The 25921-nt window shown below is 34.8% G+C and overlaps 1 protein-coding gene across 1 annotated transcript in view; it reads left to right on the top strand.

The window, feature by feature from the left end:
* Pdlim5 (PDZ and LIM domain 5) overlaps positions 1–25921 on the top strand; it is a 209906-nt gene that overhangs the window by 151190 nt on the left and 32795 nt on the right. Inside the window, 1 exon segment of the mRNA XM_047565652.1 lies at positions 4904–5091. Coding sequence (XP_047421608.1) covers positions 4904–5091 — 188 coding nt within the window.

Here is a 25921-nt window from a genome sequence, read left to right as displayed (position 1 = left end):
TGTACTTATCACTAATCTTGTTACCACTGAACTAGACAGATATAACGGGATGTAGATATAATAATCCCTCATTTTTGGAGTGTAGACTATACTGGGCATTGTGCTGATACGCACTTGATTTTATTATTTAGTATTTCATTCAATTACAATAACCCTGGAATAAAGGTAGTTTTCGTTGTTGGGTTTTTTTTTTTTTTTTTTTTTGCAGTGCTGGGGATTGAATCCAGGACCTTGGGCTTGCAAGGCAGGCACTCTACCAACTGAGCCATAACCCCAGCCCTTAAAGGTAGTATTTTAATAATGTTTTACAGATGAGGAAATTTACTAGTTTTAAGTAATGTGCCCAAAGTCACAATAAAGTCTCTAACTTTGGGTGTTTATAAAGTAAGGGAGAAGACAAGATACATAAGGAAGTTACTGTTAATAATAATTTTAAAAACATCTTTTTTTATTTTAATTCATTTTTATTGTAAACAAATGGGATACATGTTGTTTCTGTTTGTACATGGAGTAACAGCATACCATTTACATAATCATACATTTACATAGGGTAATGATGTTTGATTCATTCTGTTATTTTTTCCTTCCCACCCCTCTTTTCCTTCTATACAGTCCCTCCTTCCTGCATTCTTGCACCCCTCCCACCCCCCATTATGTGTCATCATCTGCTTATCAGCGAGATCATTCATTCTTTGGTTTTTTGAGATTGGCTTATCTCACTTAGCATGATAGTCTCCAATTTCATCCATTTGCCTGCAAATGCCATAATTACATTATTCTTTATAGCTGAGTAATATTCCATTGTGTATATATACCACAGTTTCTTTATCCATTCATCAACTGAAGGACATCTAGGTTGGTTCCACAGTCTGGCTATTGTGAATTGAGCAGCTATGAACATTGATCTTTTGATCTTGGGTTGTGGTTCAGTGGTAGAGCGCTTGCCTAGCACGTGTGAGGCACTAGGTTCGAGCCTAGCATGTGTGAGGCACTAGGTTCGAGCCTCAGCATTGCATAAAAATAAATAAATAAAATATTGTGTCCATCTATAACTTAAAAATATTTTTAAAAAATCTTTTATAAATCAGTGTAAAATTATATGTCTTATGGTTAATAAATGCCATGAATTTAAAGGAGTGTGGTCTGGGAATGTAGATATGTGTTAGAGCATTTGCCTACCTCTAGAAACTTGAGTAGTTAAATAATACATTAATTGCTTAATATGGAGTGCAATGCAAAATGGGTGTTATTGTTCTATTAATCCTAAGTAGGATTTCTATGAATTCAGAGAGGGAAGGGAGAAGTACCTATTGTGTATAATGCCTAGAAAACATGTAATATTTTGGGCAGAGAATGGGAATGGCCAGAATACAGTTTGACAGAGGGATAGTTGTGATTAGGCAGGTCTATTGTGACTTTGCCTTGAAGGCTTTGAATGCCAAACTGAGCTGAAACTTAGCCCTTCACCTTCTTAATGGTTATATCTATTCTACGGCATTTCCATCCTCTGTTCAAGTACCTTCTGGTGACAGGGCTTTCGTGAAAGGTACCCTAAGGAACAAATGTTTTCCTTTGGATGATTTTACATATTAAGAAGTATTTCCTTTTATTGAACCAAGTCTATTCAACTGTAGATTTGACTCATTGGGGTTAGGCAAAAAGAAGCTAGCCATACAGAGTGAATCCACATGTCAGATATGAGGATCGTGCTCATGCTTCTCTTGAGTTTTTTTCATAACCTCGGCCAGTATTACCAGTTCTCACAACCAGAATTCTTTAGGCTTGGTATTGTATTTCTATAATCCTGGTTACTCTCTTCTAAGGCAGTTTATCTGGCAGCTGTCCTGGAATTAAATTCTAATTTCTTCAGATAACTGAACATAAAAACTGTTATTTTTCAGTTTGTTACTTTTGTTTTATTTATAATTTCTAGTATTGCTTGGTCATAAATTTTTTCCTTAGAACTGACTTTAATTTTTTGTCAAATCCAAATGAATAATTTAATCCTAGAATAAAAATTACTTCTGTTGTATGTTTCAGAAATATTTTAGTTGTGGTCTGGAGATGTAGCTATGTGGTAGAGTGTTTGCCTAGCAAGTGCAAGGCCCTGGTCAATTCCCAGCACCACACACACACACACACATGAAATTATTTAGTTATAATAAATAAAAATATTAAAAATAAGTCTTACTTTTATTATTTGTATACATTAATTATCATTTTCATGTGTTAATCCCACATTCTGTGCCTTAGAGATGGCTAAATACTTTATAATTATTCCATTTAAACCTCAGGGAAATCTTTTTTAATGATTTTATTGGTGTATTATAATTATACATAATAGTGAAATTTATTGTGACTTATTTATGCATGCAAATAGCATGATTTGATCACTCTTATTCCAAAGTACCTTCCCTTTTCCTCCTCTCTCTCCCCTGATCTCCTTCCTGTACTCTACTGGTCTTCTTTTCTTTTCTTTTTCTTTTTTTTTTTTTTAATTAGCACACTGTAATTAAACATAAAAGTTGGATTCATTGTGGTAAAATTGTACTTGAGCAGCAAAGTGTCTTGCAAATCTAGCCAGCAAAGTACTATCCTTATTTTAATGTTGGTAACTGAGGCTTGGAGAAGAAAAGTAATTTATCACAAAGCTTTTTAAAGGTGTCATTTTAACCACTCATCAATAATGTTTATGCTTCTTTCCATTAATGGTTTTTATGTTGCTTTTACTGATAATTGTGTTCAACATTACTTTTAAGTATACAATTTTATACTTTTTATGTATGATAAAAATCAAAATGCTAGGTGCAGTGGTTCATAACTGTAATCTCAGCAACTCAGGAAGCTGAAGCAGGAGGATCACAAATTCATGGCCAGCCTGGGCAGCTTAGCAAGATCTTGCCTCAAAATTTGAAAAAAAACATGAAACGACTGGGGATGTAGCTCAATGTGGTAGAATGTCACTGGGTTCAATCCCTAGTACAAAAAAAAAAAAAAAAGTACTATAAGTCTTTCATTATATTGTCTATTTTAACAGCAATCTTGTTTGAGTTTCTCATTAAACTGATAGGAAATAGCAAAAGATGATGACTCTGTTACACTTGAATTTGAGAGCACAAATAAGGAGTGAGGGTGGTAGGATATGAGCTCGATGGGATTATGTTGTGGATGTGTACAAATATGGCATAATGAATCCCACTATTATGTATATTTATAATGCACCATTAAAAAAGAATGAGGTACATTTCAAGAAAGTTAAAGTATCGTTAATACAATTTTTCAAAATTTTTTTAATGTCAGAGGTGCCCCTGGACTACCCCAGGTTTCATGTTTCTCTAGAAGGACCTATACAATTAAACGTGTAGTTAGACTCATGACTAAAATTTATTACAGCAAAAGAATACAAAATCAACAAAGGAAAAAGGTGTATGGGACATGCCTGTAAGAAATAAAGCTCAAGTTTCCAGAAGTCTTCTCCCAGTGGAGTCTCATGGGACAAGCTTAGTTCCTCCAGCAAGGAGTTGTGGCAAACTGTGCCAAGTGGTGTCTACCAGAGAAGCTGGTCAGACTCTAAGTACCCAAGGTTTTTAATAGTGGCTTGTTACCTACACATCAAAATTCTAAACTCTCAGGAGGAAAGTAGCTAAATGGTATAGACTATTTTTTTTTTATTAAAAAAAAAATGCTGAGGCACAGTGAGCCACTTTTATCTTTGAGAGAATTTTATTTTGCTGTTGGGGCCAGTTTACCAGTCAAGTTCCTACATGCCTAAGGATAGGCAACTGCAAGATTCAAAAGGAATTTGGGCAAATTAGGTGCCAAAATTTGGTAATATAGTACACATAATTGAATTTGAAAATTCTTTTTATTTAAGTAATCTTTTCTTAAACAGTATAATTTGAGAGTGTTTATTTTGCTAAAGACATTAGATAGTACCTCATCTTTATCAGCCTCTTCTTCCAGCAGTCAGTTTTCAGTTATTGAAGGAAGTGTGTTTCTGTGCATAGATTTATTTAAGCTACCAGTACTGAAAAGTTTAGCTGTAGGAAGTATTGTTTTGTTATTATTATTATTATACTTCATTTTAGAAAAATAACCACTGCCATATTCTGTCATTCCAAAGCCTATATTTTGTAGTTTGGCCCACCTCAAATTGCTACTTCCTTTGGAGATGTTGTGTAAAATTGTAAATAACAAATGATAATAAAAGTCATATGATCTTCTAAACCAAACCAGAACCAGCACAGGTAAAGCCTCTTCTTAAGCAAATAACTCTGGTTGAGAGAAAATAATGGTAGGGTAATCTTTCTTTCTTAGTGTTAGGTAGGAATCCAGAACATAAGGTTAGGCAGGGTTTGTTGCCTCTTGTTTGTTACTATGTACATGGCACAACATCTGGCATTAGAGTAGGTGTTTAAATTTTACTGAATGAGTGAGGGTGCAAGTGAAAAGAGTCACTGGTGAGGCATCAAGGAAACTTAGTTCATAAAATATCAGAAGAATGTGCAAAAAAGGAGGCATGGATGCCATTTCATAGTGTTTATGAGGGGCTCTCCAGTAATGAATTGTTTTAATCTAAGTGGTTCTTCTGAAATGTCAAGATAGAAATTAGGAGGAAAATTTTTCTTATCATTTAAAGAGATTGGTTCTGTGTTTTTCAATAGCCCACTTTCTCATGGCAAACCTTCTAAAGACAATTCCCAAAGTATAAAACAAAAACCACTTCTTTTTCTTTACTTTTTTTTGTTTTGAAGAGAAGCAATCCCTGTCATGATTTTAGAATATTTTAAATTGATTAATATTTTGATTTCCTTAAACATTCAATAGATTTGGAAAAGCAAGGGTCATTGCTCAGTTAGATTGCTATGATCTCACCAAAACTGTTTCCTGCTTTCCTTTACAGTAACTCTCAGGAGCCTTCTCAGCAATTGGCTTCCCCAGCAGCTTCAGCTCGGAGCATGCCTGAGACTCTGGAAAGCCCAGGCTCCAGCAGGCCAGGGGTGGCCAGCCTCACAACTGCTGCTGCCTTCAAGCCTGTAGGATCTACCAGTGCCATCAAATCACCAAACTGGCAACGGACAAACCAAGCAGGTATTTCAGAGAAATTTCTTCCTCCTTGCTTTCCTAAGTGAGTGTAATTAATGAAAATTTGTGCTGGGATTATGTTAGAATTTATTAGTGAACCCTGTTTTCAACCATATCAGCTTCAGACAGGACAATAAAGAACAACTGTAGCTATTTGCTCTGTGAAGTGTCTCATAAATATTTTCTGTTGTTAGCTTGATACACTTGCCCTTTTTGCTGTTCATAATTCTAGAATTGGGCTTTTCCTTTTTCTCAGATTACTCAGGAAACATGTTTTGAATTGTAAATTTGGAGAATTATTTCATAACCAGTTATATTACTTGAAAATATAGCATTTTTGTTTTTATTATATATACAAGTAACAGAAGCATCAAGAGTCATGAAACAATTATTGAAGAAAGAATCTTTTACTTCTTGTTTGAATAATTATGAAGCAGAAGGGGAAGAAGGACATAATACTAGAAAGATAATATTTGAATGGTAGGATGGAACATCTTGGGCACAACCTGGAATGCTGAATTCTCATTCACTTTTACAGATGATAGCTTTAAGTAAAGTCATTTAATCTCTATGCTCTAAGTTTTCTTATGTACAAAATAAGGGGATCTAAAGTACTTCCTGTTTCTCACAAGATGAACAAAGTTTATGATTATGTAAGTGAAGTGCCTCTGTTAACAGGAAGTTGCAGCTCTACTTAAATGTTGCTAATCTCAAATCCAGCTTCATCTTTTTTCACTCTCCAGGTTTGTTTGCTACCTAGCCATTGGTCATTTGCCATCCTCTCTCTACTGAACTCCATATCCTCAAACACTTTGTTCTATTTGCTGTCCCCTCGTGGTACCTTAAATGCCACATGTCTGAAATTATTATTTTCCGTCCCAGGGAATGGCACATCTACTCAGTCACCAAAACTAGAATATAAACTTTAGCACCCACCCCACCCTATAGTCTCATAATAACTAATATCAAATGATTCTACTTTTTAATATTTCTCAATTTTTCTCGGTCCTCTATCATAAAAACCTTGCCTTGGTTCAGGTCCTTGTCATTGTGTTATTATTTATAGTTTATTTCATGGTGGCATTTGCTACATGTTGCTAATTTTACAAAGCTAGAAGTACAGTTATCCCTCAGTGTCCAAGTTGTCCCTCAGTGTCCACGGAGAATTGGTTCCCTGACCCCTTAGAGATACCAAGATCTGCAGATGCTCAAGTGCCTTATTTGAAATGACTTGTATTCACATATAACCTTACATTCTCCTGTATACTTAAATCATCTCTAACTTAATGACTAGGGGATAAAAAAGAAATACCTGTTTAGAAAACACACAATTATTTCTTTCAAATATTTCCAGTCTGCTCTTGGTTGAACCCACCAGTGTGGAACTGCAGATATGGAGAGCTGAATATATTGGTATTGGGGGAAGAAGGGGAGGATAAGCCATTACATATGATCTAGACTGTCTTAAAGAAAAGATGATTTTATTACATTTAAAAACATAAAATGTGCTGGGCACGGAGGGGCATGCCTGTAATCCCAGTGGCTTGGGAGGCTGAGGAAGGAGGATCACAAGTTCAAAGCCAGCCTCAGCAATGTGAGGAGCTAAGCAACTTAGTGAGACCCTGTCTCTATATATAAAATACAAAATAAGGCTGTGAATGTGGTTCAGTGGTTGAGTGCCCCTGAGTTCAATCCCTGGTATCAAAATAAAAACACAGAATGTTCAGATGACTATCATTTACCTCTGAAATTTCTGAACTATTGAGATAGGAAGATCTGTTGGGGAGAAAATGCTGGCAAAGTTCAGCCACTTAGGTCCACTCTATGTATGATGTTGGAGATTCACTATAATTTTTGTATGTGCATTTAATGTAGAAAGTAACCTTTAGAAATAATCCTTTGGTGTGTGTGGTATTTGAAAACTAACAGAATAATGTTTTGTAAAATAGCAAGGAAAAGACCAAATATCTGAGGTTGAAACTGAAGGGAGAGCAGAAAGTGTACCAGAGGACAAAAGTATATGTGCTGCTTTTGTAATGAAATTATGACATTTGCTGGTAAGTGGATGAAAATGGAGAATATCGTACTAAGTGAAATATGCCAAACTCAGAAATTCAAAGGTCGAATGTTTTCTCTAATATGCAGAAGCTAGAGGAAAATAAAGGAAAAGGAGAGAGAAGGACAGGATAACAAAGATAAAAGAAAGATCAGTAATGTAGAAGGAGGTCAAGAGGCAGAGTGGAGGGACAGGTAAGGGGAGGAAATGCAGGATGACTTCTTAGAAAATTGTTATGTGCATGTGTAAATGTACATCAGGTAACCTCACCTTTATGTATAGGTAAAAAGAACCAATGAAATGTAAATTAATAGACCAGTAAAAGGAAGTCTGGTAGAGCAAAGGAAGGAAAATGGGAGAGGGGAGGAGAGACAAGAGGGAAAACAGGGAGAGAAAAGCTGGGATTATCATGAACTGAAATCAAATTCAGTTAAATTTCATTTTAAAAAGTATATGTACTGCTTTTGGAAGTTCAGAAATTTATGATCAAAATAACTACTCTGCCTCGTAAAAATAAATTGATATGAAATTCCTGGCGAGTACAGTACAACAAAATTACCACAAGAGGGCGACAGAATCCTTTCTTCTCTAAATCTAATTTAATTTGTTTTAATAATGAAAGCAAACAACTGTAATCATGATTCACATGGTTAGTATTTGGAACATTTTGCTTTTTTCCAAAAAACATAAACAAATTTGAGCAAAATTATAACAGTATAAAACATTACATATTATATAATATTATATAACAATTTTATAAAAAGAAAACATGTTTCCCATTGTGAAGTCATAGTTGAATTACATCATAACCCTTAGATCAAGTCAGAAAGTGTTTCTTGAGCTTCTTCTGTTTATCTTGTTCTAGGTGCTGGAAATAGGTTCTTAATAAGTTGTTATGTTAATTATTTACATTATTTTGTAAAAATTTTTAAGGACACAAAATTCCCAACCTCTCAAATTCTCTTATTCCACCCACCCAAAAGTATACCATATTTTAAAAATAAACAACACCTCAAAATCGATTCTTACTTAGTCTTTGCTAGTTTCAAGAACTTCCTAATACAAGTTTTAAAGTTCTTTGATTTAGAGAATGATGTTGTCTCCTTATGGGATCTTTTGTGCACCTCACAGTTCACCTGTGTAAACAGTGCCAAGAAAAGAGTTGTAAAGGCTAAAAAAGTGAGTGACTGGTCTAGGGTAGGGCCAAATAAAGCAAGTAGGCAAGTGGCAGTTTTCTTTCATATGGAGAATGACAGACTTCTTTTTCTTTCTAATTCATGGCTATGCTCTAGTGTCAATGAAAAAGGGAAAAAAGAGATTTGATTCTTTTCACTTTCCACCCCTGGGAGATTACCAAAAACTATTACCATTGAATCATTTCAAGATAATTTCTACAAACTGGGCCCAGTGGCACATGCGTGTATCCTAGGGATTCAGAAGACTGAGGCAGGAGGATCACTAGTTCAAGGCCAACCTCAGCAACTTAACCAGGCCCTTTCTCAAAATAAAAAATAAAAAGAACTGGGAATGAAACTCAGAAGTAGAGTATCCTTGGGCTCAATCCCCAGTACCAAAAGAAACATTTTTAAATTCCTCCAGATGGATGGGAGGAAGGGGGAAAAAATTACTAAATTGTAGTCTGTGATCCACTTGGTTCATTCTGAAATCAGTTTAATGGATTGTTACCAGCATTCATTTTTATTTTTGCTTTTTATTGATACAAATATTTATACATCTTCTTGGGATGTGCTGTGATGATTCAATACATGTGTACAGCATGTAATGATGAAATCAGGGTAATAAACACTTCCATCTCGTCAAACACTAACGATTTTTATGTGTTGGAAATTTTGTACTCTCCTGTGTAGCCAGCATTTTAAAAAAATAAAATAGCATGAAATAGAAAATATCAGAGTATTTTAATGTATTATTTTTAACATTATGAATAAGGTGTTTTATGGAAATGAGGTTCTAGTATATTTACATAAATATGTGAATCCACACATGCACACACATGTACAGATATGTTTTGGGTCAAAAGGTAAAGCATTTTTCTTACTTTATAATTTAAAAAATAGTTTAAAGTTACTGGTTTTAAGAAGTATTTTAGTCATACTTTTGTTTATTGAGTGATAACATGTATTTTTGAAAACAATGAGAAAAAAAAAGACTGTTGAAAGGCCTGATTAAAATGTTAAGACCTACCAGTGTATTTTTTTTTATTGTAAACAAATGGGATACATGTTGTTTCTCTGTTTGTACATGGTGTAAAGGCATACCATTTGTGTAATCATACATTTACATAGGGTAATGCTGTTTGATTCATTCTGTTATTTTTCCCTTCCCCCCACCCCTCCCACCCCTCTTTTCCCTCTATACAGTCCTTCCTTCCTCCATTCTTGCCCCCCCTCCCTAACCCTAACTCTAACCCTAACACTAACCCCTCCCACCCCCCATTATGTGTCATCATTCACTTATTAGCGATATCATTCGTCCTTTGGTTTTTTTGAGATTGGCTTATCTCACTTAGCATGATATTCTCCAGTTTCATCCATTTGGCTGCAAATGCCATAATTTTATCATTCTTTATGGCTGAGTAATATTCCATTGTATATATATATACCACAGTTTCTTTATCCATTCATCAATTGAAGGACATCTAGGTTGGTTCCACAATCTGGCTATTGTGAATTGAGCAGCTATGAACATTGATGTGGCTGTATCTCTGTAATATGCTGATTTTAAGTCCTTTGGGTATAGGCCAAGGAGTGGGATAGCTGGGTCAAATGGTGATTCCATTCCAAGTTTTCTAAGGAATCTCCACACTGCTTTCCAGAGTGGCTGCACTAATTTGCAGCCCCACCAGCAATGTATGAGTGTACCTTTCTCCCCACATCCTCGCCAACACCTGTTGTTGCTTGTATTCTTGATAATCACCTTTCTAATTGGGGTGAGATGGAATCTTAGGGTGGTTTTGATTTGCATTTCTCTTATTACTAGAGATGTTGAACATTTTTCCATATGTTTGTTGATTGCTTGTAGATCTTCTTCTGTGAAGTGTCTATTCATTTCCTTAGCCCATTTGTCGATTGGATTATTTGCATTCTTGGTGTAGAGTTTTTTGAGTTCTTTATAGATTCTGGAGATTAGTGCTCTATCTGAAGTATGATTGGCAAAGATTTTCTCCCACTCTGTAGGCTCTTTCTTCGCATTGCTGATAGTTTCCTTTGCTGAGAGAAAGCTTTTTAGTTTGAATCTATCCCAGTTATTAATTCTTGCTTTTATTTCTTGTGCTATGGGAGTCCTGTTGAGGAAGTCTGGTCCTAAGCCGACATGTTGAAGCTCTGGACCTACTTTTTCTTCTATAAGATGCAAGGTCTCTGGTCTGATTCCGAGGTCCTTAATCCATTTTGAGTTTAGTTTTGTGCATGGTGAGAGATATGGGTTTAGTTTCATTCTGTTGCATAAAACTCAACAAATAAACAACCTCAATGCCCTAGAAAAAGAAGAACAGACCAACACCAAAAGTAGTAGAAGACAGGAAATAGTTAAACTCAGAGCTGAAATCAACGAAATTGAAACAAAAGAAACAATAGAAAAAATTGACAAAATAAATAGTTGATTCTTTGAAAAAATAAACAAAATTGATAAACCTTTAGCCACACTAAGAGAAGACGAGAGAAAACCCAAATCACTAAAATTCGGAATGAACAAGGAAATATCACAACAGACACGACTGAAATACAAAACATAATTAGAAGCTATTTTGAAAATCTATACTCCAACAAAATAGAAAATTTCGAAGACATCAACAGGTTTCTAGAGACATATGAATTGCCTAAACTGAACGAGGAGGACATACACAATTTAAATAGACCAATTTCAAGTAATGAAATAGAAGAAGTCATCAAAAGCCTACCAACAAAGAAAAGTCCAGGACCAGATGGGTTCTCAGCCAAGTTCTACAAAACCTTTAAAGAAGAGCTCATTCCAATACTTCTCAAAGTATTCCATAAAATAGAAGAGGAGGGAACCCTCCCAAACTCGTTCTATGAAGCCAATATTACCCTGATACCTAAACCAGACAGAGACACATCAAGGAAAGAAAATTTCAGACCAATATCCTTAATGAACATCGACGCAAAAATTCTAAACAAAATTTTAGCAAATTGTATACAAAAACATATTAAAAAGATAGTGCACCATGATCAAGTGGGTTTTATCCCAGGGATGCAAGGTTGGTTCAACATCAGGAAATCAATAAATGTAATTCACCATATCAATAAACTTAAAGTCAAGAATCACATGATTATTTCAATAGATGCAGAGAAAGCATTTGATAAAATACAGCACCCCTTCATGCTCAAAACACTAGAAAAAATTGGGATAGTGGGAACATTCCTTAACATTGTAAAGGCCATCTATGCTAAACCCATGGCTAATATCATTCTAAATGGTGAAAAACTGAAAGCATTCCCCCTAAAAACTGGAACAAGGCAGGGATGCCCTCTTTCACCACTTCTTTTCAATATTGTCCTTGAAACTCTAGCCAGAGCAATTAGACAGACCAAAGAAATTAAAGGGATACGAATAGGAAAAGAAGAACTCAAACTATCCCTATTTGCTGATGATATGATTGTATACTTAGAGGAACCAGGAAATTCCACCAGAAAACTTTTAGATCTCTTTAGTGAATTCAGTAAAGTAGCGGGATATAAGATCAATGCACATAAATCTAAGGCATTTTTATACATAAGCGATGAATCTTCAGAAAGAGAAATTAGGAAAACTACCCCATTCACAATAGCTTCAAAAAAAATAAATCAATTTGTGGGAATCAATCTCACAAAAGAGGTGAAAGACCTCTACAATGAGAACTACAGAACACTAAAGAAAGAAATTAAAGAAAACCTTAGAAGATGGAAAGATCTCCCGTGTTCTTGGATAGGAAGAATTAATATTGTCAAAATGGCCATACTACCAAAAGTGCTATACAGATTCAATGCAACTCCAATTAAAATTCCAATGATGTACCTTACAGAAATAGAGCAAGCAATTATGAAATTCATCTGGAAGAATAAAAAACCCAGAATAGCTAAAGCAATCCTTGGCAGAAAGAGTGAAGCAGGGGGTATCGCAATACCAGATCTTCAACTCTACTACAAAGCAATAGTAACAAAAACGGCATGGTATTGGTACCAAAATAGAAAGGTGGATCAATGGTACAGAATAGAGGACACGGATACAAACCCAAATAAATACAATTTTCTCATACTAGACAAAGGGGCCAAAAATATGCAATGGAGAAAAGATAGCCTCTTCAACAAATGGTGCTGGGAGAATTGGAAATCCATATGCAACAGAATGAAACTACCAGTGTATTGTGAGCCTGTCATGGTTTCTGTTATATCCACTAAAATTCTGACTTTCAATCTTAGATCATTTCACTTGTGGTGTTACATAGCCTGTGTTATGCAGAAATCTTTCAAAAATACTGTAATGCTAAACCAGTTGATAAGTAAAAATTAGGTGTGTATGTAACAGTATTACAGTTTAGATTGAATGATCTGCTTTTTCTCAGGAGTATAGTTTAACATACACCACACACACACACACAGGTTAATATTTTAGGATGCCAAGCGTTCAAAAGTTCATTCTGGATGAAAATACTAAGATAGAAAAGAAGTAAGAATCCAAGCTTGAACTTCTTGCCAGCTAGGAAACTCCTGCCTCTGCCCTGTGTCTTTGGCAACACTACTAACGTGAACAAGGTTGTAATAGTCCCTTTAGAAACATTGATTTGAAACTAGAAAAATATACCAAAGGTGAGATTTTTCTTGTTACTTTTCAGAATTGAGCATTTGTACTTTTGTAAACTTAAATTTCAATTCATTTTATTTGTTTCTATTAAATTTTTATGTATGAAAGCTTCATATCATATATAGTTAATAAGTGATTCGATATGTATTTTCAAAACCTTTGTAAATTTAGTGGTAAAAGTTTAAAAATATGTTCCTGTGGTTTTGTAGGTGAACTAACTTGCTATGTAATGCTTTTCCTAGATCCTGTGTAACCTATGGATACCAGATTAGGTAAATTTAGACCACTGGATGCAAATATGTTTAAAATATTACCAATATAGTCAAATGTTTTTGACAAATCCATTCTTAAAGTCACAAAGAGCCATTATGTGTCGGAATACATTAATTTACTAATTTTAATTTAATCATACACAAAATGAAAATATTCTGCTTTGCTAGAAAATAAGTAGTGCCTTGAGAGATCAGGCCCATTGTTCACTGAACCTAGTTTTCTGACTGATGGTGGCTCTACAGAATGAGAATGTGTGCCCTATAGATTATGAATTTTAAAAGGCTAGAGTGTTTTAGCCTGCAGTTTCTTTATCTAGTAAAATATGGATCTAAGAAAAGTCTCCTATAGCATTGTTGTGAAGACCAGTAGAATACCATATTGAAGTGCCTAGGTACATAGAGAATACTTGAGAGTTTACATGTCCCCTGTATTCCTTTCCCAAAGCATTAATAATTTTCACTGTTGCCATCCAGCAAAACAATTGTCATGTGACTTCCTGCTTGACAACATTTGGAGCTCTTTGCTGCCCAGGTGAACTATTTGGCTTCGTAATAGGGCTCAATGTCACCTGCAACCTTGTGCCAGCCTTTTCTAGCCTTGTTTTTGTAAGATTGTTCCTCATGTTCCCTATAGTCCAGTCACGATAGACTTTTGAGTTCATACCATTGCAGGTTTTTTTTTTTTTTTTTTTGGTAATGCTTTCCTTTCCATCCCTGACAAACTTCTGTTCACCCTTGAAGACCATTTGGTACCTTCTTTATGAAGTTTCTTGAATCTTTTAACTAGGTGACCTGTTCTTTCTCTATGTTCCTATAAAACTTTGGTGATGTCTTTATCATAACATTCATTTTATTTTAATTATTTACAAATATGTATCTTTTACCACTGTTCTTACATCCCTTGAAGAACAGGGACCAAGTCTTACTAATTTTAGCCCCTGAACAATCCCTGGCAGTTTGTGGACCTTCTAAATGTCATTGAGAGAGTGAGTGGATAGATCAGTTTTTCTTATTTTGAAAATCTTCATTTAATTTGAAGGGTACAGCTTTAGTTTGCCAAAGTATTCTTCTGTTCTCTTACTAGACTTGAAATTCCCGTTAACAGTCATTGAGTAAAGATGGAAGCACTGTCTGCCAACCAGCTATTAAAAATACCAAATTGCTCAAGGAAGAGACTCCAGTCTCGTGAAGCATTAAACTCACATAAGAATTAAAGTTTGTGAGCATAAGCAGTACCATAATTAGTATTATATTACTTCTATCCAGTAGTTTTTTAAATTTTTTAAAATTCTGGAGCCCTGTAATAAGAAAAAAAAACTTACATATTTTTTTCCCTCAAAGAATGTGGAAATTATGGCACATAAGGAACCAAGCAATGGAGTACAGAGGGAATCTTAGAGAAATAGGCTCACCTGTTTCATCAAGGTGGACAAATTAAGTTTGGATGCAAAGCACAAGTAATAACATAGAAAATAAAATTGCAAAGAAGAGTTAAATCAGATTACAGAACCCAGGTCAGAGACATGAAGATCAGATCAATGGAAAGAAGAAAGGGAGATTTGAGTAAAGTTTTAGTATACAATCTTGAGGTAGAATATATATTTATTTATAGTGAAATCTTATTTTATTCAGGAATGTGATTTTAATGTTTGTGCCTAAAACATAATCACACATAGTCAACCACCTTAAACATTTTTAGAAAGAAGCTAAGTTAAAGATGAAATAATACATACAAAACTCTTGAGAGAACTTGGCTTCTTGAAGGAAAAGCATGTAGTTCATGATTGTCTAGTGGCAAGAGGGAGAATTGGGTTAATGTGGGGCCTGATCAGAAAGAGTTTTGACCGTAAGAGAATGGACTTGATGCTGAGAGGAAGTTATTAAAAGATTTGTAAACTAGAGGTAGTGGGAAATCAGATTTGTATTATTAAAAGATCATTATAGTTGTCATGTATTTAAGAGACATTATGATTTCACTGTAGAAATTAAGACTGAAGTCTTGAATGCCATGCAAGAAGTGTTTGAAGTGATCTAGTATAGAGATGGTGATAATAAATATTTCTGGGCAGTGGCAATAGGCATGGCCAGAATTCTATGGGGACCATAACTGCTGAGTACTTAGAATATGTCCTGACTGGAATGCAAGTTTTAACCACTGTTTCCAAGGGAACTTGATTCCCAGTGGGGTGCTTAAGAACATTTCTTTTAAAACACTGATATAGGATTTTATTCAGCCTCGAGAAGCCATACAGTCAACTCCTGTGTATAGGGTGTCTCCTGCATGGATTCAGACAACCTGAGATGGAAAATATTTGAAGAAAAATTGCATTTGTACTGAACACATACAGGTAGTTTTTTTGTTATTATTCCCTAAACTATACCATATAACAACTATTTTTATGGCTTTTACATTGTATTAGTTATTTTAAGTAATGTAGAGATGACTTAAAGTACACAGGAGGATATGCTTAAGTTATATGCAAATGCTACTGCCTATTTGAGTATCTGCAGATTTTGGTATCTTATAGGGGTACTAGAACCAATCCCCAATGTATTCCAAAGGAGGACTCTACTTGGTTTTCAGCAATCCAGACCATGACAGAGAAAATTGGTTGAATATATATTTGGATTTTTTTATGTAATAAGTCACATTGCAACATATAAATTTGGATTGATTGCATTTTGTACTATACTTGAGAAAAAAGTTAAAGTTTACTTTTATAACATATCTACATTATTTATGCAGCTTTTCCTCATGTGTGTATTTCCCCGAAATAACATTTTATTCTTTTTCAGTTTCACAATATTTGAGAGGATATTTAATGATGCTTAATAAATATATTAACACTATATCTATAATAAATAACTTACAATTTCTTGGCCAAAAATCATTGAATTATGTAGTCATAATATCCAATTATCATTTTCTATAGAAATAGTACTGCTTTATTTTATAGAGCCATTTAGAATAAAACACTTGCTATGTTTTCTTCCCAGTAGTTAGTGCTATCTAGCTGTGCTGAAAATGTTGTTGGCTGTTTTCATTAGCAGTTCTTACGGCATGTTAGAATAATACCACTGTCATGCTTTCTCTAATTGTATATACACACAGCTCCCAGTTGAGTCCTGTTTATTCTTTGTCCCCTGATGTTGGCAAGAAATTAGTGGCCTTTTTTGTTATACTTTTATGCATCCATGGAGGCAGGAATTTTGCCGAGGGAAATAAAGGCATTTAGCTGATATTATGGTGATATCCCCCATACACAATAGTATTGTATCACTTAATATTCAACTTTCTTGACCTCTGATACTCCGTGTTGAACAAATATGAGTTTTCCTACTTTATTCTAAGGCATCATTCCCTTTATATTAAGCAGGTGTTATGTACATAGGTTTTTTTTATTAATGAACTGCTTTTTTATGAAACAGAAAGATGATTTAATATGTAGTAAAGGCAGGGACTCTTTTTTTTTTTTCCACATTTTTATTAGTGCATTATAGTTGTATATAATGGTGGGATTTGTTGTTAATAGTTATACATGCACAAAATATACAATATAATTTGACCAATATCATTCTCCAGTATTTCCCTATCCCTCCCTTTCTTCCTCTGTCTGGTCTCTTTCCTCTATTGTTCTCCCTTCAGTTTTTTTTTTTTTTTTTAATTTATTTTTTTACGTTTACATAGGGTAATGATGTTTCTTTTTTTTCCCTTCCCCCCCACCCCTCCCACCCTTTTCCCTTTATACAGTCCTTCTTTCCTTCATTCTTACCGCTCTCCTTAGCCTAAGGCAGGGACTCTTAACGGATATAAAACTTTTTTTAAATGTAAGTTGTGTTTCAAATAAATGATATAAGCTATAAATAATAAAGATTGTGATCAGTTTCAGGTCTTTGGGGGACAAAGGAAATTTCTTGGTCAAATGAGAAAGGAAAAAAGGCATGATTTCAATTTCAAAATAAATACCAAGTTGACTTTAGGTCCCGCTGCACTCTGACTAGAGGAACCATTCACCAACCCTATTTGGGGGTTTGGAACTTATGAACACAGCAGGTATCCCAGAGGGGAATAAACTATCTCATTTACCTGTGAAATGCTGAGTATCCTTTACTGGTAGTAATAATTGTTTTTGTAGTATTTTGAATTTTTAAAATTATCTTTATTCAGAGTACACATTAAGTAATATCATTACAACTAAAATACATATCATCTTACCAATGTGGAAACAGTTTGAGAGAAGTCAGAGGAATTGTACAGAATCCTATAGGGAGATGACCCTAGTTATTTTGACTCTGAATAGTATATTTTCCTATTTTCAAGATAATCATGTTCTTAGGTATATTAAAGGGATCTAGATCTCTTTAGTAGCAGGGATGAAATAGAAAGGATTCCTTCCTTGGGTAGATAGGATAAACTAGGTACCTGGCAACTGCTAAGATTTGTTTCAAGTAACAGTAACATGTTCTTTGCACCCTAAATTTCATTCTTGAAATTCAGATGGTTTAGCTAAGATTAAGATTAAGATTGACCCTTAATCATACCATGCCTCTGCTGTGTGCTGCATTTTAGCAATAAAGACAAGCTTATTTACTTCATTATGGACAGAGCTTTGGAGAGATCTGATATGTTCTTTGTTTTCTTTTTTCAGGGAAGTTTTAGATATATTTGTGAGATTTGATTTGATTAGATCAAAACTGAATGATGTGCATCTCAGTTATAAGTGGATATAAATTCTATCTTTTATTTGAAGTCTAAAGGAGATAGGGGTGAGAAAGGAAATTACTGTTTCTACAACCACCCCAAATTTCATTGTAGGCTTCGTGCTACACTAATAAATCGAGATAACTAGATTTGCTTAGCTAAGATGGATAGATTTACTGGTTCCATCTTAAAATTTTTATATGAATAAGTAAAATCCTACCAGTCACATGTATTTCATCTCTACTAATAATCTTTTATTGCCATCTGCTCCCCTGCATTTTGATATCTTTGTATAGTCCACTTGCCATGAAGGCCTGAGTGTAGCCATCCATTTTTAAAACTGATGTGTGAAGTATCTAAATATCTTGTATCTTCTTGTAAAATGAGTAGATTGTTTTTTAAAATTATGATTCTTAGGAAAAATGAAAAGTAACAATCATTAACCACCTGCTTGCTTTCTTCTAAATGTTCTTTTATTGGGATTTATTTCATTGTTGAAGACTTCAAGTACACATCTGTCAAAGCTCTTCTTTCTATTTTTCTTTCATCCTGACATTAACAAATTAAACCTTTTATAAAAGAAGAAGATATATATATTTGTCCATACATGCTTTTCTAAAGAATTACTACATCTTACAAATTGCATATGCTTTAAATCGGGTGTTGAGTTGGGAAAATATGGTCCTTGTTCACATCTGTCCCACCATCTGTTTTTGTAAATAAAGTTTTATTGAAGCACAGCCATGCTTATTTCTTTACACATTGTCTGTGGCTACTTTCATGTTGCAGTGACAGAATTGAATACTTGCAAGAGTCTGAAAGTCCCATAAAGTCTAAAATGTTTACTCTCTGGCTCTTTACAGAAAGTACATTAACTCCAGGTTTAAACCATATGAATAGAAAAATTTTGTGATTGATAATTCTGCACAGTAGATGAAAGCCCTATTGTGGGGGGCCTGTGAACACCCATTTCAGTACTAATCTTAGGACACTGTGCACATTTGCTTGTTTATATCATCCTTCAAAAGATAAACCATTTGGAGGCAGGTGTCATTCCCTGAATGCATCTTTCATACCAGAAGAATTCCTGGATCTAAACATTGAATGTATTCTCTAAGTACTTCATGATCATGGATTCTTTCTTAACTATGATCTTATGTCAAAGCATAGTAATAACTGACATTTATGAAGTATTTCTTAAAATTCAAGGAACCATAAGTAAACATTTTACTTATATTGCCTCATTTTACCTTCTCATATTGTGAAGTAGTTATTATTGCTGTTTTACATGTGAGGATACATAAGATCCAGAATGATGACATTTCTGATGTCCCATCTAGAAAACAATAAACTGTGAACCCAAGTATGTCTTAGCATTATGTCATTATGTTAGATATATTGCTTTCTCCAGCCTTAAAGAGCTGAGCAACAGTCTGCACTTTTAAAAAATGTGAAAATCAAACATACTTTTGAATAGTGATAATAAAGTTTCTTTTATTTCAGAGATCTAAGACTTTAAATGAGAGTTAGATCTTAACAGAATTAGTAATAGTGATAAAAATGTGAGAACATTTCTGATTTTAAAATTTTACAGTTACATGTATTCATCATTAGAGACATTGTGAATATTGTTTGACATGGGGAAAACTCCCTAATTTTTTTCCTTTCTACTTTGATTTTTTTTCCCTACATGATGTAGATTCTATTTGTACGAGTAATTTAAGCCATAGATACCACCTTCTTTTATCTCTGGGTTTAGACTGCTTTTTCATTATATGAGATTCAAATTAATAGAAAAATGATAAAAGCCAAACCCATTTTGGTTTCCTTACTTAGGAAACATGATATGCCAGAACTCTAGACTTAAGGTGAGTATGACATAATTTTAATGCATGTTCCTACAAGTTTTTTTTATCCAATATGAGCAAAATTCAACAGATTTAATATTTTAAATACTTTTAGCTTTTACAGAACCTATAAAACTTTATCAGTATCCTCTTTAGTATCCCTAAGGTAATGAATTATGACTCAGTTCTGTTTTTGTTTCTTAAAATATTTTCTTTGTCCCCCACTTTGTTCTTTATTCCTTTTTAATTTTTAATAACATAAAGCACATTGGCCTCACACAATTAAAGTATGGACTTGTCTTTCCATTTTGAAATTACAAGTTGCAATGATATTGAGATTATTCAGAAAATTCTGTGTATATTGTGATAGATATTTTTTTTACTTTAATTGAACGATGACAAAACCAGATATGTTAATATTTTATGTCTTTGTAAGGTACATTCTGGGTTTATTTTACTTGTAACTCTGACCAAATTGAAATCTTCTACATAAGGTCAGTATGGGAAAAAAGACAAGTCTGTGTGTACTGAATTTTGATGTGTGGTGTAAGAAATTAAAAAGAGAACTGACCCTAATCCAAGTCCCCATGTTCACTTTAATTAAGACACTCTAGATCTAGTTTAATCTGTGTTCTTAAAGTTGAAAGACTGGTTGCTAATGGAAGAAACTAACCTCCTGAAGTTGCGGAAATACTTGATACTTAGCCTTGGGTGCACCTGTTCCAGTTCTTTATGGCATACATACCAGCATTCTCTGCTGCTTAGAAAAATGATAATAGCTTAATCTGTCCAATTTTGCTTTTAATCGTTGAGTTAAAAAAAATCCTTGATTCCATTTAATAAAAATTGCATAAACCTCTTCATAATTCTCTCTGATCTTAGATCTTGGCTTAACTTTTTCCATTTCTGTTGGATATGATTTCATGCCTGGATTACAAAGAGTAGACTGCTGTTTATTCATCCAAAGCAAGGAGCTTGACAGACAAAATGCACAGATCCTGTGCTTGTCTTGGCCACCATCTGTCTGGCATGGTTGGGGAAAGGACACAGGAGAAAGCACTGACTGTGCACAATAATATGCAAGCTTGCTGCTATCACTGCTGCCCAATTTAGTATGTGTAAAATTTCTGCCATACCTTTGAGGACATATTCTGAGACACTGAATTATGATACTTTATCTCCCCAAGAGTGCCAGAACGTCACTTTGATGTAGCCCAGTTATTTATACAAGTATAGCATTAGCCTCCCTGTTTTCAACAGGAACACCCCTTGCACTTGAGCCAGTTGTTTTTCACACTGTAAACTCATGGGTGACTTCTGCCTTGTGAACATTTGTCTTTTTTCTTTTACTGTGGGGACATTTGTATTCATAGATATTTTCAATACAAGCCTTAACTTCTAACAATGAGACTGAAATATTACAGGATTTTTAAATAAGGAATCAGAAATACTTTACAGTTATCCCTAGATTGAATCCCATAATTTTCTTTGTTGCTTTATCTTAATCCAGTTATAGTGGTTGAAGTTTTATAGCTCTGTGGAGTTTTTACAGCAAAATGGATTTAGTGCTTTTTTCCTGTTTGTAGCAAAAGTATTAAATCTGCGGTTGTGTTTCTCTTATAGAGTGTTTTTTTAATATAAACCAAGTCTTTTAAGTATTTTTCAAAACATGGATATCCAGTCTTATATGTTTTATTTCAAGAACTTTGTATCCATAAATTATATTGATTAAAAAATATAGGCAGCCAGATTTAGGGAAATAAAGAACTCTGTGTAGGAAATTTAATTTGTCATTTACAGAATACATGAAGGGCTGAAAGGTGATAATCTAAGCTATTAAGGACACTAGTGTAAATCAAAAATAATGCTTTCACTTGAAATGGAACCACCATTTGACCCAGCTATCCCACTCCTTGGTTTATACCCAAAAGTCTTAAAATCAGAGTACTACAGTGATGCACTCACATCAGTGTTTATAGCAGCTCAATTCACAATAGCTAAACTATGGAACCAACCCAGATGCCCTTCAGCAGATGAATGGATAAATAAAATGTGGTACATATACACAATGGAATATTACTGAACCTTAAAGAAGAATGAAATTATGGCATTTGCAGGTAAAAGGAAAGAACTAGAGAATATCATGCTGAGTGGATGCTGATTCATAGTGGAGGGTGGGTACGGAAGAATGAAGGAACTTTGGATTATGTAGAGGGTAGTGAGGGGCGGGGTGAGGCAGTGGGGATGGGAAGAATGGTAAAATGAGACAGACATTATTACCCTCTATACATGTATAATTACACTACTGGTGTGACTTAGCATCATGTACAACCAGAGGAATGAGAAGTTATGCTCCATTTGTGTACAATGTGTGAAAATGCATTCAGCTATCATGTATAACCAATTAGAACAAATAAACAAATTTTAAAAAATAATGCTTTCATACATTATTCCTAAATTTGTCCTTGTAGGCTCAGTAGGGAAAATAAAATAGCAGAAGTTAATGATCTCAGTTATCACTTGCCCACCTCTGAACTGTCCTGGAAGTTAGTATTTCTAGGTTTAGATCAAATTTGAGGAGATCTGCCTTCACATAATGTATGAAGGCAGTCACTAGCAAAGCCAGACCTTGGCAACAATTAATACATGACAAATATTAGATGAATGAATGTTACAGGGTTGTAGGCTTCGGAGTCAAACACATGGTTCTGGGTTCAGGATTCCCCATTCTCCTCCCTTTATTGGCTTCTATGATATATTCTGCTGGCTTTTATCCTACCTTTGTCTATCCCTAAAATGTTTATTATTTACTTTCTACCTAAGGAACTTTTCTTCCTTCATGCTGCACTTTTCATAAACTCTCTCACTCCCATGACTCAAATGTCTTAGTATGCTAGTGACCCCTGAATCAGTTTTTCTAACTTTGATGTTTCTACTGAGTTCACATATTCAACAAACTGTCTGGGCTGAAATGAATCACAGGTACCTCCAACTAGAAAAGGGGTGGGTGTTATACCCCCTGAGGGAAAAGACCAGTCATACTCTTGTCCTCTTCTGTGCATTCACATGTAGCACAGTGCCTGCCACTGTGTAGGATTTCAGTGTATGCTTGGTAAATGACTGAATATCTCTATAAGTAAACAGTAGTTTTCTGGCTCCTAGTGCTTATACCATACGTTAGTTAGCTTTGGTTTTAAAGCGTAAAGGTTTATTTTGTCTCACAGTTTTGGAGATTTCAATCCATGATCAATTGGCCTCCATTACATTTCAGCCTGTGTGTGGCAAGGTGATTCATCGTTGCAGGAATGCATGGTGAGGAAACCCAATCACCTTGTCACCAAGAATGAAAGAGAGGAAGAGCTGGGATCCTACAGTCCCCTCAAGGGCATGCCCCAATGAGTGTGGGTGCCCCACGAGGCCCCACTTTTGAAAGGTTCCACCACCTTCTACTAGCACCTTGGGCTGGGGACACCAAGCTGTTTAACACATGTACCTTTGAGGGACATTTCAGATCCAAACTGTAGCATCTCCTATAACATAATTGACTATATTGATCTGTAACCTTCTTTAAGCTCATGAGGGCAGAAATTGTATCTGTCTTGTTCATGGTGGTAAAGCCCAGCACATTGCTTGATTCGTAGTAGTCGTTCAGAAAACATTCACTTAATTTCATTGTTCGACACATCCTTGGGCAAGTCATTTGTCCTTTGTGAGCCTTATGTTCTTGAGCTGTAAAGTAATGACACCTTATAGTGTCATTCTAAAAATGAAACAGTTTAGTTGTCCTCTATTTCCTTTAACTCTAACATAGAAAAAGTTCAAATATATATAAATACCTATATACACATACATGCATATGTGTGTATACATATAGAAACTTGGTTTCTTCTGCATGTATGTTGCAAGGGATGTGGAGATAGAATTATAGATTTGAAGAAATTTAAGAGACAAGTGTAACATGTGGACCTTATTTGGATCCTATTTAATACTGCAGTGGGAGATATATGGTAAGCAGAGTAAAGCCACCACCCACAAAACTGTACATGTTCTAGTACACAAAACCTGTGAATATGTTGTGTTATGTGGCATAGGAGAATTGAGGATGCAGATAGAGGTAAGATTGCTCATCAGTTGACCTTAAGTTAAGGGAATTATCCTGGTGGAACTCAGTGTTTATCATAAGGGTCTTCAGAGGTGGAATGGGGAAGAATGTTGACAGGACCAGAGCAGCACAATGTGCAAAAGTCTTTATCTGCTATTGCTGTCTTTGAAGTTGGTGAACCTGGCCATAAACCAGAGTATTTGGGCAGCCTATAGAAGCCAGGAAGTGAATTTCCCTAAATCCTTCAGCAGAAAAAAAACATCTCTGCCAATACTGTGATTTTGATCCAGCAATATCTATGTAAGAGAACTATAAGAAAAAAAGACTGTGTTGTTTTTAAGCTAAAATGTTTTGGTCATTTGTTACAGTATCAATAGGAAACTATCATGATATAATCAGAAAAAAATTAAAATTGGTCATTTGATATTAAGGCATAATTTTAAATGTGAAAAGGGCATTATAATGTTTTAGAAGAGTATTTTAGAGGTCATACTGTAATATTATGGATTAAATGATGTGTCTTGAATTTACTTCAAAATAATCTAAAGATGAGAAATAAGACAGAACAAACATGATCAATTATAAAGTCATAATGGTCAAAACTTGATTCTTTGCCTTTATTAAATTTTACTGGTTTTCAAAATAATGAATTGGTTCCTTGACATCCTCTAGAGATGATCAGTGTGGGGTTTTTTAAATTCTAGAATCATTATGAACTCAGAAGTTGAACATACTGGATTATTTCAGTCCCTTATAACTATTTTTTTTTTGTTTTCTGCAACTATAACTATTTGTTATTTTTTTAAATTTATTTTTATTGTAAACAAATGGCATACATCTTGTTTCTCTGTGTACATGAAGTAGAGGCATACCATTTGTGTAATAATACATTTACATAGGGTAATGGTGTTTAATTCATTCTGTTATTCTTTTCCTCCCCCCACCCCTCCTACCCCTCTTTTCCCACTACACAGTCCCTCCTTCCTCCATTCTTGCCTCCCTCCCACCCCCCATTATGTGTCACCATCCGCTTATCAGCAAGATCATTTGTCCTTTGGTTTTTTGGGATTGGCTTATCACCCTTAGCATGATATTCTCCAATTTCATCCATTCGCCTGCAGATGCCATAATTTTATTATTCTGTATGGCTGAGTAATATTCCATTGTATATATGTACCACAGTTTCTTTATCCATTCATCAATTGAAGGGCATCTAGGTTGGTTCCACGATCTGGCTATTGTGACTTGAGCACTTGCGAACATTGATGTGGCTGCATCACTGTAGTTTGCTGATTTTAAGTCCTTTGGGTATGGGCCAAGGAGTGGGATAGCTGGGTCAAATGGTGGTTCCATTCCAAGTTTTCTAAGGAAACTCCACACTGCTTTCCAGAGTGGCTGCACTAATTTGCAACCCCACCAGCAATGTATGAGTGTACCTTTTTCCCTACATCCTCGCCAACACCTATTGTTGCTTGTGTTCTTGATAATCACCATTCTAATTGGGGTGAGATGGAATCTTAAGGTAGTTTTGATTTGCATTTATTTTATTACTAGAGATGTTGAACATTTTTTCATATATCTGTTGATTGCTTGTAGATCTTCTGTGAAGTGTCTGTTCATTTCCTTAGCCCATTTGTTGATTGGGTTGTTTGTATTCTTGGTGTAGAGTTTTTTGAGTTCTTTATGTATTCTGGAAATTAGTGCTCTATCTGAAGTATGTGTGGCAAAGATTTTCTCCCACTCTGTAGGCTCTTTCTTCGCATTGCTGATAGTTTCCTTTGCTGAGAGAAAGCTTTTTAGTTTGAATCTATCCCAGTTATTAATTCTTGCTTTTATTTCTTGTGCTATGGGAGTCCTGTTGAGAAAGTCTGGTCCTAAGCCGACATGTTGAAGATCTGGACCTATTTTTCATCTATAAGATGCAGGGCCTCTGCTCTGATTCCAAGGTCCTTGATCCATTTTGAGTTGATTTTTGTGCAGGGTGAGAGATAGGGGTTTAGTTTCATCCTGCTGCATATGAATTTCCAGTTTTCCCAG

The sequence above is a fragment of the Sciurus carolinensis genome, chromosome 10 (assembly GCF_902686445.1).
Source record: "Sciurus carolinensis chromosome 10, mSciCar1.2, whole genome shotgun sequence".
Lineage (NCBI taxonomy): Eukaryota > Metazoa > Chordata > Mammalia > Rodentia > Sciuridae > Sciurus > Sciurus carolinensis.
This window is presented reverse-complemented; position numbering and strand designations above follow the sequence as displayed.